This window comes from Gopherus evgoodei, chromosome 8 (assembly GCF_007399415.2).
Source record: "Gopherus evgoodei ecotype Sinaloan lineage chromosome 8, rGopEvg1_v1.p, whole genome shotgun sequence".
NCBI classification, from domain to species: Eukaryota; Metazoa; Chordata; order Testudines; family Testudinidae; genus Gopherus; species Gopherus evgoodei.
The window spans coordinates 39165820-39181359 of record NC_044329.1 but is presented as its reverse complement, the minus strand read 5'-3'; the positions used below and the strand labels follow the sequence as shown (position 1 = coordinate 39181359).

Sequence of the window (15540 nt, the reverse complement as noted above, 5' to 3'; positions counted from 1 at the left end):
TGTGCCAAACTTCCCACATACCCATTGTCCTCTGGGCCTGACTGAGAAACAGGTGCTAGATTCTCTCACTCCTGGACCCTCTCTGCTCAATGTGAGAGCTAGGATGGGCCAAACTTGAGATGGCTAGGTTCCACCTTTGTATATCCCCCCTGTCCTGAGACCCAGCCTCCCTTCATCTTCCCCCTCAGAAGCTATGTTCATGTGGAGAGAAGAACCTGGCTCTCAGCACAGGAAGTGGATCCAACAATGCAAGATTCCCTCGCACTACAGCAAAAGCAGATGCAATTTGCAGTGTTCCTAAAACGGGGTATTTTGGGATGTGGAGGGGAACAGCACTAAGGTGAAGGATGGCTATGATTTCTGCAGTACCTGAAAGGTCTGAGCCCTTTACAGAACAAATAGAAGGCTCTCATTGGCCTGAGGATCTTATTTCTGTTTTAGACATGATACGAGTGAGGTCAAAAGGTGCAGTGTGGAAGGCCACAGAGCAAAGGTAAGATGAGGGTGGTGTGATGCTAGTGAGGTGATGCAGTTACTGAGATTTGTGGTGTGCGCAGCGTGGCTGTATCTGCATTTTAAGTAGATGTGTACTTATTGTTTAGAATCTGCTTTTCTTGCCTCTCAAAAATTTTTCCTTTCTGAAACAGCTTCTCTGTACTTCTCTCTGTTATATTGGGGTGACTGTTAGTGATCTTTAAGAGGCTCTCAAAGGGAGGAGGGAGTTTGAGATTAATATAATGACCTTGTACCATTAGTCTAATAGTCATCACACTCTGTGTCGAAGGCATGCTGTATCTTGGGCATAGAGGCCTGGAGTAGCTAGTTTGTGTAACATGGGTGTGTGATACCCATGCTCCCCCCAGCCTTAGGGCTATGTTGATCAGGTGCAGTGATTCAGAGTAGGCCAGGCTATGTTGTAACTTTTCCTTGGCACAGCCTGTGTATAATGCAGCATCTGGCTAGTTCCAGAGGGCTGTGCCCCAGGGATTATCAGAGCTTGCTCTCCCCAGTCTCCTTTCTGCAGAGTGCAGGCAGGAAGCATCTTCAGGCCATGTCTACATCTAAAATTTTGCAGCGCTGGTTGTTACAGCTGTATTAGTACAGCTGTATAGGGCCAGCGATGCAGAGTGGCCACACTTACAGCAACCAGCGCTGCAAGTGGTGTTAGATGTGGCCACACTGCAGCGCTGTTGGGCGGCTTCAAGGGGGGTTCCGGGACGAGAGAGCAAACCGGGAAAGGAAGCCAGCTTCGCCGCGGTTTGCTCTCTCGGTCCCGGAGCCACCCAGCAAACCGCAGGGAAGGAGACCTGCTTGCTCGGGGTTCCGGGACCGAGAGAGCAAACCGGGAACGCCGCGGTTTGCTCTCTCGGTCCCGGAGCCAGCCAGCAAACCGCAGGGAAGGAGACCTGCTTGCTCGGGGTTCCGGGACCGAGAGAGCAAACCGCGGCGAAGCTGGTTTCCTTTCCCGGTTTGCTCTCTCGGTCCCGGAACCCCGAGCAAGCAGGTCTCCTTCCCTGCGGTTTGCTGGGTGGCTCCGGGACCGAGAGAGCAAACCGCGGCGTTCCCGGTTTGCTCTCTCGGTCCCGGAACCCCGAGCAAGCAGGTCTCCTTCCCTGCGGTTTGCTGGGTGGCTCCGGGAACGCGAGAGCAAACCGCGGCGAAGCTGGTCTCCTTTCCCGGTTTGCTCTCTCGGTCCCGGAACCCCGAGCAAGCAGGTCTCCTTCCCTGCGGTTTGCTGGGTGGCTCCGGGACCGAGAGAGCAAACCGGGAAAGGAAACCAGCTTGATTACCAGAGGCTTCCTCCTTCCACGGAGGTCAAGAAAAGCGCTGGTAACTGTCTACATTGGATTACCAGCGCTGGATCACCAGCGCTGGATCCTCTACACCCGAGACAAAACAGGAGTACGGCCAGCGCTGCAAACAGGGAGTTGCAGCGCTGGTGGTGCCCTGCAGATGTGTACACCTTCAAAGTTGCAGCGCTGTAACTCCCTCACCAGCGCTGCAACTTTCTGATGTAGACAAGCCCTCAGACAGAATTCCCAGGGAAGTGGGCCCATTGTTTCAGAGCTGGGAAGCTGGCTGAGCAGTTCCTTCATTTCCTCTTTTCCAGCAGCAGGGGGTGCTCTTGCACTGTCATGCGGCTTGCTTTCTTTCCCTGCCGCATTCAGCCATTTTAGGCAGGGTGTTTTCCTTCCCCATCATCTCCATTTTGTGTTTATGACGCAGAAAATAAAAAGATTGAGCAAGGGAGGAGTCTGTGGGGAGGGTGAGGCTAGCTGCGGCAAAGCTGCTGCTGGATCTATCACCGTGCTGCACTCCTAATAGTCACACTGAGTTGAGTGCAAGCAAAGGCAGGAAGGCTTCACTTGCACAGTGTGGGGATTAGAGCAAGAGGCTGCCTGTGCTGAGAGAGACAGGAAAGTGGGAGCTATATGTGTAGGGAGCTCAGAGTGGAAACCCCCCCTGCTATCTAGAGTCTGGGGAGCTAACAGCCTGAATTACCCATCTCCTAGACTCCCCCGGCAGCCAAGGATTGCCCCCTCCTGCACCCTGCTCAGTACAACTACTGGAGGGGGTTGCCGCAGCTGTGCCAGGGATAGGAGCTTACACGTCTGCAATATGGGGCTATTTTCCCACCTTTGGGGAGGAGATGAATTCCTCTCCGTGAGACAGAGTGTGCGTTATTCCCCCCCACCACCTCCGTAAGCCGTGCAGAGTACAAAGCAGTCACGGTGGGGATAAGCCTTCCCCCTCCAGCTGCTGTGTTATCCCAGCTGTGCCTGGGAAGCAGAGTTGCCCTGTTCCAGCTGTTTTGGGGTGCAAGATTTTATTGCCTTTACTATGTGTGTGGAATGGGGAAGAGCTGGATTATTGTCCCTGGTGTTCTTGGGGAGGGGGAGCCCATGCAGAGGTAACAGCATATGTGACCAATGAGTTCTTGTTGATACAGCTTTCTTTATAATTTGTGGTGTATATCTCAGAAGTGCTGCTCCTTCCTCTTAGTGTCCCAAGTGCTGTGTGGTGGGATTGAGGGGGCTGGAGGGGGGCTTGCTCAACCCAAGAGCAGACACTAGGAGGCAAGACAAGCCTTGGAAAGCTTTATTCCTGCTGTGCGGCAGGAGTCCCTCTGTAATATCTACCCCCATCCCCCTGACCTTCTCCCCAAGATCCTGTACAAGTCAGGGGGAGGGGGCAGCACAGGGGAGTTGTGTGCTGTGTGTAATGCTAGCAACCTTGTGCTTGTAGTGAAGTCTGCAGCTGAATTCTGTACCAGAACGCCAGAGAGAAGTGGGGGCTTCTGGGCTCTGTGGTTCATAGCAGGGCAATGTGTTCTGTCCTAATCTGGCAGAGAGATCTCTGGGGAGGGGGCTGTGTTCTGTCTGGTTGGGATCCAGGCATAGGGGGAAGAGGCATCTCTTTGGGGAAGGGGCAGTGTTCTGTCCCTGTGGGACCCAGGGATGAGGAAAGGTGTTTCTCTGGGGAATGGGGAAGAGGCGTCTGTCTGGGGAGGGGGAACCCAGGGAAAAGGGTTTCTCTGGGAAAGGGGATGTGCTCCATCTGTCTTAATTTTCTGTATAGTCCCCATCTGCATGATTGCTGAGCTCTGCGTAGGAGCCTCAAAAGTGTGTTGGCCTGAAGTGTGATGCTGTACTTGGAGGAATTATGTTGAGTGTTGATTTGTAGAGGAAACTTTATTTATGTCTGAGCACAGTCACCCTTGGAGTTGATATGTTTGTGTGAGTTTTTTTCAGGCAAGTAGTCCTGCAGCAAGGAGTCCTGTTCCCATGACCTGGGTGTCTCCAGCTACATTGTTCCTATGAAATGTAGTTGTTTTGGGGGATTGTGAAGATGAGACCATCTTTGAGGTAGCCAAGTCCTCATCTGGCAGGTGCCTTGTACATTAGGGGACCAAGACTTTGAATTCTGCTGTGGAATTAGTGGTTACCCATGAGGTTCATGATATTTTGCATATGCTTTGTTGCTAATGAGGTATGTTGTTTCAGCCTCTTTGTAGCATTTGCACCTTCACCTAGTGAGTTACTAGTCCAAACTGCAGGTTAGGAAAGCATTGATCTCTGATTAGGTCATCTTGTAAGAGGAGTGGGTGAAGCCTACTCTCCTTTGAAGGGGGCATTGATATTCTTTCCCATTTATCACTGATAACCATCACTAGCCTATGTCAGCCATGAAAGGGGAGTGAGTGTCAGAGTTTCCAGGGCTTCTGACTGAGTGATGCGTTTGAATCAACCAGGACAGGTGAGCTGGGAGCATTCCAGGTTCAGGGAAGGGTTCCCTTGTCTTTCTGTCTCTCTCTCTGATTTGGGTGATTTTTGTCTACAGAGTTGAAGGGAAGCTCTTAGTGATTGTCAGGCTTTGATCTCTGTGTATGCAGGCATTGTGGGCCAATTAACCACTTTTCCATGTGGAACAGTTCTGCTGGTTGTGATTAGGTTAATGTGACTGTGTGAGAGAGAGAAGTTGCTTAAGTGCTGTGTGTGTCTGTATGTGGCCTTGAGGTTATTAATTGGTTGTAGCTGATCTGGGTTTGTACAGTAGGTGCTCCAGTCATCAGACTTTTTACCTCACTTGCCATAGCTCATTGGAGAACCACAGTGACTCGTGTGGAAGGTGTGAAGGGCAGAGAAGTTTAGTGCAGCTACCCTATCTCCCCAGTGATTTTGCTCAGGGTTTGATTGTAGGGAGGTTGCTATGTCCTCAGCCACAGAGGCTGTTTTTGTATAGTAGGTTTAGCTATTTGGTAAGAAATGGATTCATGTGTTTCCTGTACGGGCCATGTTCAAGAAAGTGGCTTGATGATCCTCTGTCTATACAGCATCCCTCACTGTAGTGTCTGAGGGCCTGAGCACTGTTCCCCGCTCTCCACATCTGTCTGTCTGTCTAGGCTGCTCAGCCCCACTTTTAGTCCACGCTTGTGCCTCCTTGTGGAACTGTGCTGTTGAATGATAAGTCAGAAATGACCTAATAGGCCTCTTCCACCTCTCCTGTCTGCTTCCTCAATTCCAAGACTCAGTTTATTCTCTAGGACAGGGGTCAGCAACCTTTCACAAGTGGTGTGCTGAGTCTTCATTTATTCACTCTAAGGTTTCGCGTGCCGGTAATACATTTTAATATTTTTTAGAAGGTCTTTCTCTATAAGTCTACATATTATATAACTAAACTAGTGTTGTATTGTAAAATAAATGAGGTTTTCAAAATGTTTAAGAAGCGTCATTTAAAATTAAATTAAAATGTTGATCTTACGCCACCGGCCCACTCAGCCCAAGGCTGGTTTGGGGTTCTGTTCACCTAGGCTGGCAGCGGGCTGAGCAGGGCCTGCGGCCAGGACTCCGGCTGGCAAGGGTTCAGCAGACAGAACCCCAGACCGACAGCAGGCTGTGCAGGGCTGGCTGCTGGGACCCCAGACAGGCAGTGGGTTGAGCAACTCCGCCCACTGCCACTCAAGGGTTCCATCCTCCGGCTCCTGCCAGTCGGGATCCTGATTGCCAGATCCACTCAGCTCGCTGCCAGTCTGGGGTCCTGGCCCTGCCCACATCCAATGGGTACCTACCTTCTCCCTGGTTCTAGCCCATTCTCTTCCTCTCTTTGCAGTGAGCTGAAGGTGGGAGTTCACTGAGCACAAGGCAGGGGTTGAAGGGTCTGGCCAGGCGCTAGAATGCGAGAGGGGGCTCAGGGTTGAGGCAGGAGGTTTGGGTGTGGGGCACTTACCTAGGCAGCTCCCATATGATGCGAGGGGTGCAGGTGGGAATCTGGGGGGTGGAGGGTGCAGGAGTTCCTGTTTGGTGCTCAGGGTGAGGGTGGGGATGTGGGGGGTGGATGAGGTGGGGGGGCTGGGGATGTGCAAGAGGGCAGAGGGCTGGTGAAGGCGGTGCAGGTGTCAGAGCAGAGGGGAGGCTAGGTATGTGTGAGGGTGCCAGAGTCAGGGCTGGGATTGTGTGGAGGGGTAAAGAAGTCAAGAAGAGGTCTGGGTGTGTATGAGGGACTCAGGGCAGGGGCCTGGGCTGTGTGTGGGGAGAGGGGGGTCAGGGCTCAAGGCAGAGGGCTGGATGACTGCCCCCCTCAGAACCCTCAATCCCCTCTCTCCTTGTCCCCTGACTATTCCCTCCTGGGACCCCTGCCCCTAACTGCCCCCCAGGACCCAATCCCCTATCTAAGCCTCCCTGCTCCTTGTTCCCTGACTGCCCCCCTAGGACCCTACCCCCTACCTGTCCCCTGACTGCCCCAACCCTTATCCACCCCCCCACCCCCAGACAGACTCCCAGGACTCCCATGCCCCATCCAACCGCTCCCCGCCCCCTGACAGGACCCTCAGAACTCCTGACCCATACAACCCTCCGCCTGCTCCCTGCCTGCCCCAACCCCTCTCCACACCCCTGCCTCCTGACAGCCCCTCACCCCGAACTACCGACTCATTCAACCCCCCCAGCTCCTTGCCCCCTGACTACTCCGTCCAGAGACCTCCCCCACTCTAACTGCCCCCCAGGACCCTCCTTGTTCTCTGTCCCCTGACTGCCCTGTCCCCTATCCACCCCCTGCCCCCAACAGACCCCAGAATTCCCATGCCTCATTCACCCCTCCCCACTCCCTGACTTCCCCCCTCCAGAAACCTCCCCCGCCCCTAGCCACCCCTTATCCAACCCACCCTACTCTCTGTCTCCTGACTGCTCCCACCTCTTATCCACCACACCTCAAGCCCCGGACCCCTTATCTTGAGACTCCAAGCGGAGCCAGATACACTATCCCTTGGGAGCGTGCAGCCCTGCCCCTCAGAGCACTGCGCACGCGGCGGCAGGGCTCTGGGTGAGCAGGGAGCATCTTTCCCTCCCCACAGAGCCAAGCGCTGCCCCGCGGGAGCGTGCAGCCCCGGCCCCCAGAGCGCTGTGCGCACGCGTGGCAACAAAGCTCCAGGGGAGGAGAGAAGGCAGGGGAGGGGCTGACGGCTTGATGCACTCGGCCCGGCGCTCCAGCCTGGGACCGCGGACCCCGCAGCTTGCCACGCCGGGCAGGATTTTTAATGGCACGCGGAGTCTCAGCAGGCAGCCGTGTGCCATTAAAAATGGATCGCATGCCGTCTTTGGCACGTGTGCCATAGGTTGCCAACCCCTGCTCTAGGGTATTTTGTACAGTTTTAATCCTAAAGTCCCAAGCAATGGGACTCCTATCCCTTTCCTAGGGACATGATTGCACAGTTTAATAGATTTTATGTTTTTCCCATTTCTTTATTTATGTTATCTCTGCTGACACCCCAAATCCTTCATGAGAGAGCTCCCCAGGGACATAGTATGGGTGCTTCCTTCATCGTAAGAGCCCCTCTGACCTCTGGGAATTGTTATAGCAGCTGCTTTTCCTTTAAGCCTCTCTGAGTTGCAGTATCTTTCATTTGTGAGTGCGTGCACACACTGAAAATTAGGTCAGTGGCTCTGTGTTTTCAGTAGCTGCTCTGTCTGCTTTTAGCCTAGGGTGTAAGCATATGGCAGGGGGTGGGAATCCAAGGAGAAGCACCATCATGGGTTAGCTTCTGAGGAGAGAGATGCAGCTTTTCCCTTCCATGTTACTCCAGGCAGTGTGGTCACAATGTGATGCAAATCCCTGGAGTGATGACTGGAAGATTCCCCTAATCCACATGAGAAAAGCGCCACTGTCAGGGTGTGAGACATTTTGCCAGTGCACTGGGTGAAAATTCAATATGTAGGGCCCTACCAAATCCACGGCTGTGAAAAACACATCACGGTCCAGGAAATCTGGTCTTGTGTGTGCTTTTACCTTATACTATACAGATTTCACAGGGGAGACCAGCGTTTTGCAAATTGGGAGTCCTGACCCAAAAGGGAGCTGTATGGGGATTGCAAGGTTATTTTAAGAGGGGTCACAGTATTGCCACCCTTACTTCTGCACTGCTGCCTTCAGAGCTGGGCAGCTGGAGGGTGGCAGCTGCTGACTGAGGCCCCAGCTCTGAAGGCAGCAGCACTGAAGTAAGAGAGACAGTACCACACCTTTCATCCTTCTGCACTGCTGCTGGCACTGCCTTCAGAGCTGGGCTCCCGGGCAGCAGCTGCTGCTCTCCAGCTGCCCACCTCTGAAGGCTGTGCTGCCGCCAGCAGCAGCGCAGAAGTAAGGGTAGCAGTTCTGCAACCCCCACTACACACAATAACCTTGCGACCCCCCCCTTTTGAGCCAAGACCCCTACAATTACAACACCATGAAATTTCAGATTTAAATAGCTGAAATCATGAAATGTGCATTTTTTAAAAATCCTATGACCATGACATTGACCAAAATGGACCGTGAATTTGGTAGGGCCCTATCAATGTGGGCTTTGTCACCCATCCCTGAGGTCTCTGTGCTCGCCCAGTACATATTGCAGCAAATGTTCTATTGCTAGGATGTTTCTCTTCTGTCTGGGAGAGTCAAGGCTGCTTCTCTGTCCCTGAGCAGGAAGCTAAGGCTAGTGAGAGCAGCTGCCCTGATCTCTCTCTGTCCTCTATAAATGTCTGTGGCCTGTGTAGTGGTTTGTGGAACATGGACTGGACAGAGCTCTGAGCAGCAGGCAGCTTTATTGGCAGTGTGGAGAAGCGCTGTGCTTCCAAGATATGGGTGAAAGCGCCTCTTGTCTCTTCTCACCTTAATTTCTTGTGCACACAGCAAAGCAAGACCAGGAAGGTGGACAGGAGAAGAGTACACAAAAGAAAAAGGTCAAAGAACTGAAAGTGTTGGATTCAAAGAGTGCACAGAATCTCTGTGAGTATGTTGGAATTAGGCAGTTGCCCATGAGTCCAGGGGTGTGCATAAGCTTCCTAATGGGGCTAAATGGAGAGAGCCGACTGAGGCATAAAGTGACTTTGTCTCTATGTAGTTCTTGGCTGAACACTGTCCCCATAGATTTATTTGTGCTTCTTTTTGTTATCCTGGTAGCGATTTTCCTGGGCTCCTTCCGTATGCCTTACGAGGAGATCAAGAATGTAATCCTGGAGGTGAATGAGGCTGTGCTGACTGAGTCCATGGTGCAGGTGAGTGAGAATCAGGGAGTCAAACATCTTTCCCTGCAGTGGAGACCCCCTGGTATTTGCTGGACTGAGGTCTGTTTGGAGAAATAAGCTGATGGGATATCAATCTTTCCTAAGAGCATTGCCTCCTTTCTTGGGTAGGAGGGCCCATGGCTTCCAGAGCTGCCTTCATTCCACATCATGTAGGAGTCTACCACCTTCTCTTGCTCTTGCCAGGGGGCCTGATCGATATGACTGTGCTTCACTGACTCACATGTTTCTCCCTCAGAACCTGATTAAGCAGATGCCAGAGCCAGAGCAGCTGAAGATGCTGTCAGAGCTGGGAAATGAGTACAATGAGCTGGCTGAGTCTGAGCAGTTTGGTGTTGTGGTGAGTGCCCTGACCTTGGAGTCAGAGATAAGTTTGATAGGATACCATTGTGCAGCTGCTCATGTGCATAGTATGTGGAGTCTCCCCACCAGGCCTGCTGTGTGTATGATGCTGTTGTCCCCTTCCCTTCCCAGATCTGATCCCCCACACCTTCCACTTACGTTTGCGGCATTGCCTCGGCATGTCCGCTGTCTGGGAGTTGTGCATTTTATCACGTGAGTCCTGAAACAGCTTTGGAGGGTTACAAACATTGATCCACTCCTCTCTGCCTTCACAGTGGGTTACAGATGATAGTTTCTGTGTCACAGGGTGACACTGGCATTTAAGAGGGAATGGGGTCAGTGCACCTAGGACTCGTCAGCTGCCTCCCAGTTAGGCTTAAAAGAGAGCTCCTGGGCCCTGGAGGTAGGAGGGAGACTCAGAGCTGCTTGAGAGCACTAAGTGAGAGTCAGTCAAGAAAAGGGAAAGTGACAGCTACCTGCGAGTGAGGAGACTGGAGGAGGTCTCTAGGGAAGAGGGAGAAATAGTCAGGAAGCCAGTGGAGGGACTAGCCTGCTGAGCTTCCTGAGCTCAAGAGCCCTGGCCAGAGAGGGCTGGAGGCTGAGGGCAGCAAAGGGAGGTGTGCTGGCTAGCTGAAACCAGAGATCCAGAGAGGGCTGAAAGCTGGCGACAAGGAACGGTAAGAGATGCTGGATCTGCACTGGAGAGCCTCAGTGTAGAGAGAGATGCTGGGGCTGTACTTGATGTACTGTCTAAACTATGGCTGTGGAGCTTGCATTATGGTTTGTGTGCAATTGCCTTTCTTTTGTAATAAATTAACCTTGCAAGGTTGTTTGTAATCAGAAACAGTAAAGGGGAAACTGAGGCAGCTGCACCTGGTGTGGTGTGACTTATCAAAGAGGGCACTCCAAGTCGGATCACCTCATTATACTGATACTCAGTAGTGTTTTTCTGGTGATAATTTCCCTTTCCCCAGCTTCTCACTTCAACTGTGATTAGTGTTAGCTGTGGGGTTTTTTAAAATTCACATTAGTTTACTGCTTCTGTTTTTGCTTTAAATATCCTTTGGCATCACCACAGCCATCCAGAGATGGATTTAAATAATTTGCTCCGTGTGCCAAAAAAGTTACCAACAGTACTTAGCCTGCCTGGGTAAAAAAAAAGTTCTCTTTTGGGGCTGCTTGGCTTGCGATCAGTTTACTTCATAGGTTCAAGTATAGGCTGGAAGTCACCCTAATGGAGGAAGTTTTATCAGCTAACCCAGGGTACAGGAGGAGCCTGCAGCTAAGTTTCTGACTAAAAACCTTTCTCAGATCAAAAGGGTATAAAGGAGAATCCTCATATCTGTGAGTTTTAGAGGATTTAGTGCCCATGTCCTGGTCTCTCTAGAAGACAGGGTATTTCAAACACGGGATTCTCCTAAGAGTTGTCAAGGAAGCTCTCCACTTCAAGGGCCAGATGTATAGACCCCATTTCCTCTCTGTACAAGGAATTTAGATTGGGGCATGTGTTGGCACTGTTTAGTGCCTTTGATAAAGAAGGGTTGGTGTAAGAGATTCCTTGACTCTGGGAAAGGCATGCGAAATTGGGCACTTGCTACAATGGGGCAGTTGGCTATGTTGTGCTCAGTCTTGTTTCTTACCAAGTTGGCCCAAGATTTGTTGTTGGCTGCATGGCAGCAGAGGAACTTCTATTGACTCTTTGGGTCCAAACAGTCTTCTAATTCCTGATGTGCCACCACCCTAGGGATTCTCTGGACCAACTCCAGTGTCTCAGTGCACGCTCCTAGATTCTATTCCTTGAACTTTCTCCTTGTCATTAAAATTCTGTCTCAGAGTCAACATTTTGAGTATTACTTTCTTTCCCTTAGAGTTTGTGGCACAATTAGTCTGGCTTTAGGGAGGAGAGATCCTCTTTAATATCCTCCTTCAGTACAGTAGTGATCTGAAATGATTTTGGGGTGTATTCCCTATGGCCATTATGGGTATTATATGCTTTAATTCAAGTGAACTTATAAGCTTTAATGGGCCTTACACATACTCATGGACTCAGTGAACTGCATCTAACCATTGCCACCTTTCTAAAAGGGCTGGAAATAAGAAAGCAGTATCGCCTCGCCATACCACATTTCCCCCAAAATGTCCTAAGAGAGGAGCTGAAGTGTCTCATTCTCTAGAGAAATGTTGATTGTCTGTCTATATCAGAGTGGTTCCACATACAGAGCTCAAAGAGGGATCTGTGACTGTCCTTTATGTTCCACCTTTCCATGAGATTCCTAATGGTCTTGGCAGCCTGTGACAGATGTAAGAGAGGTAAATCATTCTTGTCTGTATCTCAGGATAAGGATTTCAGAGCTAGATCAGATGAGAAGGAGGGCTCATTTCTCAGAGGCAAGTGATCAATTTACAAGCCATTGTAGTCTGTTATAATTTCCATCTGTGGAGAAAGATCCTTTCCAGAGGCTAGCAGGCAAGGCATAAAGGCCTCAATTCTTTAAGAAAGGCAGCACTTGATAAAGTGCTTGTTAAGAACACTATATGATGCTTGAACACAGCTGCCCGCTCCATTGCCTCAGCAGTGATGCTGAGACAAGAGATTCATGGTTCCTTACCTCAGGACTCCCTTGGGAAGTTCAGATGAAGATTTTCAATTTGTCTTTTAAGTCACAATCTGACAGCATGATAGAGAAACTGAGGGAGGCCAGGATTGCCATTTGAGCTCCAGGATTTTCTCAGATTACCTATAGACAGATTATCTGCAACCATGGAGTTTGCTCCAGAATCCCCACCTTGCTGCAGGAATGTGCTCCAGAATCTGACCTTTAATTTTTTAAATAAAGTTTTTAGCCCTTATGGTAGCAGAGAAAATGTCAACAGCGTGAACTCTGTAATGTAATGTAGTGACATCTCCATATGTCTGCAGAGAACCTAGAACAATAGCTCTGAGATGGGTGACTATACAATTCCAGGGCTGTATAATTCTTTTTCCCTAGATGTCCTGGAGTTCACCATTGTGCTGCAGCCAGCTGCTCAGTGTCACAGTTGCAGGGTCAATTGTATCTTTTATCCCTCTCTTGGTTTTCCTTGGGGGCATCCATGTACATTTTCAGGCTTCCAGCTGTCACCTCTGGGTTGAAGATCTGCATCTGTGTCCCTCCAGACTGGTTTTAGGCTTCCAGTCCCTCTGCACCTCACTGTTACTTCCCCAGCAGTATGACTAGGACCAATACCTGTGGCTAACTATTTCTAGATTTGTTTGATGCTGCCTCAGCACAGGCAAACGGACTTAGTGAGTTCTCGAGGTCTCTTCCAGCCCTGCATGTCTATGATTCTGTGCTGTCTCCGGGGGCTACAACAGTGTATACCAGTTACCAGCCAGCCTTCACAAAACAAAATACATTTATTCTTTGGGACAATTCCTAGCATTGCAGAGAATATACAAAAACAGTAAAAAAGGGTTAGCTCTCCTGGTTGCAAGTTTGTCAGGATTCAGATCAAGAACTAGAACAAGCTTGGGACAGTCCAGCTGTTTCTTTCTAGTGTGCGGGCCTTTGATATCTGATCTCCTGTATCTCCAGCCAATGTCCCTCTCCTCAGGACAAAGCTTCAAAAGCCTAGGTTTTTGTGTAAGCACTATTGTTGAATTTGTAATAAGTATCCTCAGGGATTCCCCAGGAAACCCCTTTAACGCTTATTGTTGCAAAAGTCCAAGCCTGTCTGGCATGTTTCAGTATAGTCATTGAACACTTACACTTCCCAGGTCTCTCATTTGTTACACCTGACATTTTGTTTTCCATCTGTCACCCTGCCCTGCTTGGACCAGCCTACAGCTTCCTCTTGCTCTGCAGCTTTCCCCACAAAGGAAAGCTTTATGGAGCCAACCAGCAGCAGGTAGGAAAGCAAGAAACAAGGGTCCAAGGAGTGGAGGGGAGACAACTGTAGGCTGGAGAACAGTGCAGCCTCTGAAACCTGAGGAGCTGGGGAGATAAGCTGCTGAAGCCAGCTACCATTACTTTCTCTTTCCTGGAACATATGGGGAAGAAGAGGTTCTGAGCTGGGTTGCCTTGGCCAGCATCACGGGAGCTAACGCCCAAAGAGTACAATCATCGTGCCCAGAGAACAGTAACAAAACTCATCCTGGAAAATAATCATCACATTTTATATCAGTAAGATTTTTCAGCTGAGTCATAGCTGGGTGGTTTTTGTGGGGCTGTGAGGATGAGAACAAAGGATACGGATATTTCATGGCAGTAGAATAATTATTGTTGCCTTGGAATTTAGGGGTCTCCCTTGCAGCATCTGGTCCTACTGTGCTGCCTACAAGTGAAATGTCCCCAGTCTTCAATATCACATCAGCAATTACAATCTAGTGTTCAGTCTGGGTGCCACCTTCAGTCCAGTAGTTCAGTCAGTAAACTTAGGGGCCCGTCACAATGTCTACCAGTTACCAGCATCAGCCAGTTTCTTCAGCCACATTTTATTCCCAGGGTGAAACCTGGTCATGAAATACCAGTGGAAACCCCAGACCAATAATAATTTCTTTCCTTCCTTCCAGTCTAGTTCACTGACTTGACCACAGCCAAGCCTGTCCTCCACCAAAGGGGTAGGATATCTGATTTCTCAGACACATGGTTCTAATCCTTCCTCACCCCCGTTTTCTGTTGTAGAAAGCAAGACAAGAATTGGATTACAGAATCCTAATAATCTTGGTTGGGGCTCATTAGCTGTGATATTTGGGCATTCGTGTGCTTATGAAAGAACTACATGTGGTCCTACAGAGTTTTCAGAAGGAAATTCTGAGCCAGTCACTTCACCTAGTGGCATGGAAGTGGGAACCTTAGACAGTCTTAGATGCTTTGAGTCATATATTCAAGGAGAAGCATTTCCATGTGGTCTTATAGTAAGGATGTGACGTCTCAGGTATGGCCTGGTCTTGCCATTTTGGAGCGTTTATTGTTCTTGATGAAACCTGGGTTATCTTTTTCTATAAAACTATTTCCAAAGGATGTTTTGCCTGTATACCCACCAATCTGTAAGTCACCTAGTGTTCAGGATTTGAACTTGACCCTCCCTAGACTCATGGATGATCTGCTTGAGTCAGTTCCTGACCAAGATAATGTAAATTTCATCCCAGGCCATTTCCCTTCTGAACTTCTTTCCAAGCCCACAAGCTGGCCATGAAGCAACTAAAGGGCCAGAACTAAACAATTTAATAAATCGCCTGGTTATCATAAGAAGGGAAGAAGACAAAACAACAAGCAGTCTTTGATCAGTAACACTCTGCATTCAGCTATGTTATGTTAGATGGGGATTCAAGTGTCAAGGAGCTGTGGGTGTTTCAGTTGTCTGCTTCTTTGAGACTAAGACAGCCATGACACAGGATCTTCATGGTAATGTTTGGGTGTAGTCTCTTGAGATTGGATCCAGATTTGATGTTCACCTTGGGAGGCCAGCACTTCTGTCTCTGTTTAGATACACGCTTCTGAGTAACCCTGTTGCAAGTTCATTGCTACTACATCCCAAATCAGATGTTAGTCTCTAATTTGGGAAAACAGCCCTATTCAAGAAAGCACTAAAGAACAGCCTTCATGTGCTTGAAGCCAGCAGGACTTCAGAGCCTATTTTCATGCTTTCTGGAATTGGGGCCTTAGAGTAGGAATCTGCAATGGCAATTGTATGTAAGGGAAGAGCAGTTTACCTGCCAGTAATTGAAGTTCTGCATGTGTATTTGCTTGCCCATTTTCCCCTCATCTTTGTGGTCTAGAATTAGATTTTGCGTATATCAGGGGTCAGCAACCTTTCAGAATTTGTGTGCTGAGTCTTAATTTAGTCACTCTAATTTAAGATTTTGCGTGCCAGTAATATATTTCAATGTTTTTAGAAGGTCTCTTTCTATAAGTCTATAATATATAACTAAACTATTGTTGTATGTAAAGTAAATATGGTTTTTAAAATGTTTAAGAAGCTTCATTTAAAATTAAATTAAAATGCAGAGCCCCCTCTGATGGTAGCCAGGACCCTGGCAGTGAGAGTGCCACTGAAAATCAGCTCGTGTGCCGCCTTTGGTTGCCTACCCTGGCATACACAGGGTGGAACTGAGTATGGTTAGGCATGTGGCCATTTTAGCCTGTATTAAAAAAATCTAACA

At 49.4% G+C, this 15540-nt stretch overlaps 1 protein-coding gene across 4 annotated transcripts in view; it reads left to right on the top strand.

The window, feature by feature from the left end:
* The window catches only part of DIAPH1 (diaphanous related formin 1), a 176158-nt gene that overhangs the window by 136089 nt on the left and 24529 nt on the right, over positions 1-15540 (top strand). For all 4 annotated transcript variants that reach the window (XM_030571951.1, XM_030571954.1, XM_030571953.1 and 1 more), the window contains 3 exons: positions 8662-8757; positions 8932-9026; positions 9292-9393. In XM_030571951.1, coding sequence (XP_030427811.1) covers positions 8662-8757; positions 8932-9026; positions 9292-9393 — 293 coding nt within the window. The remainder of the gene's footprint in view (positions 1-8661; positions 8758-8931; positions 9027-9291; positions 9394-15540) is intronic.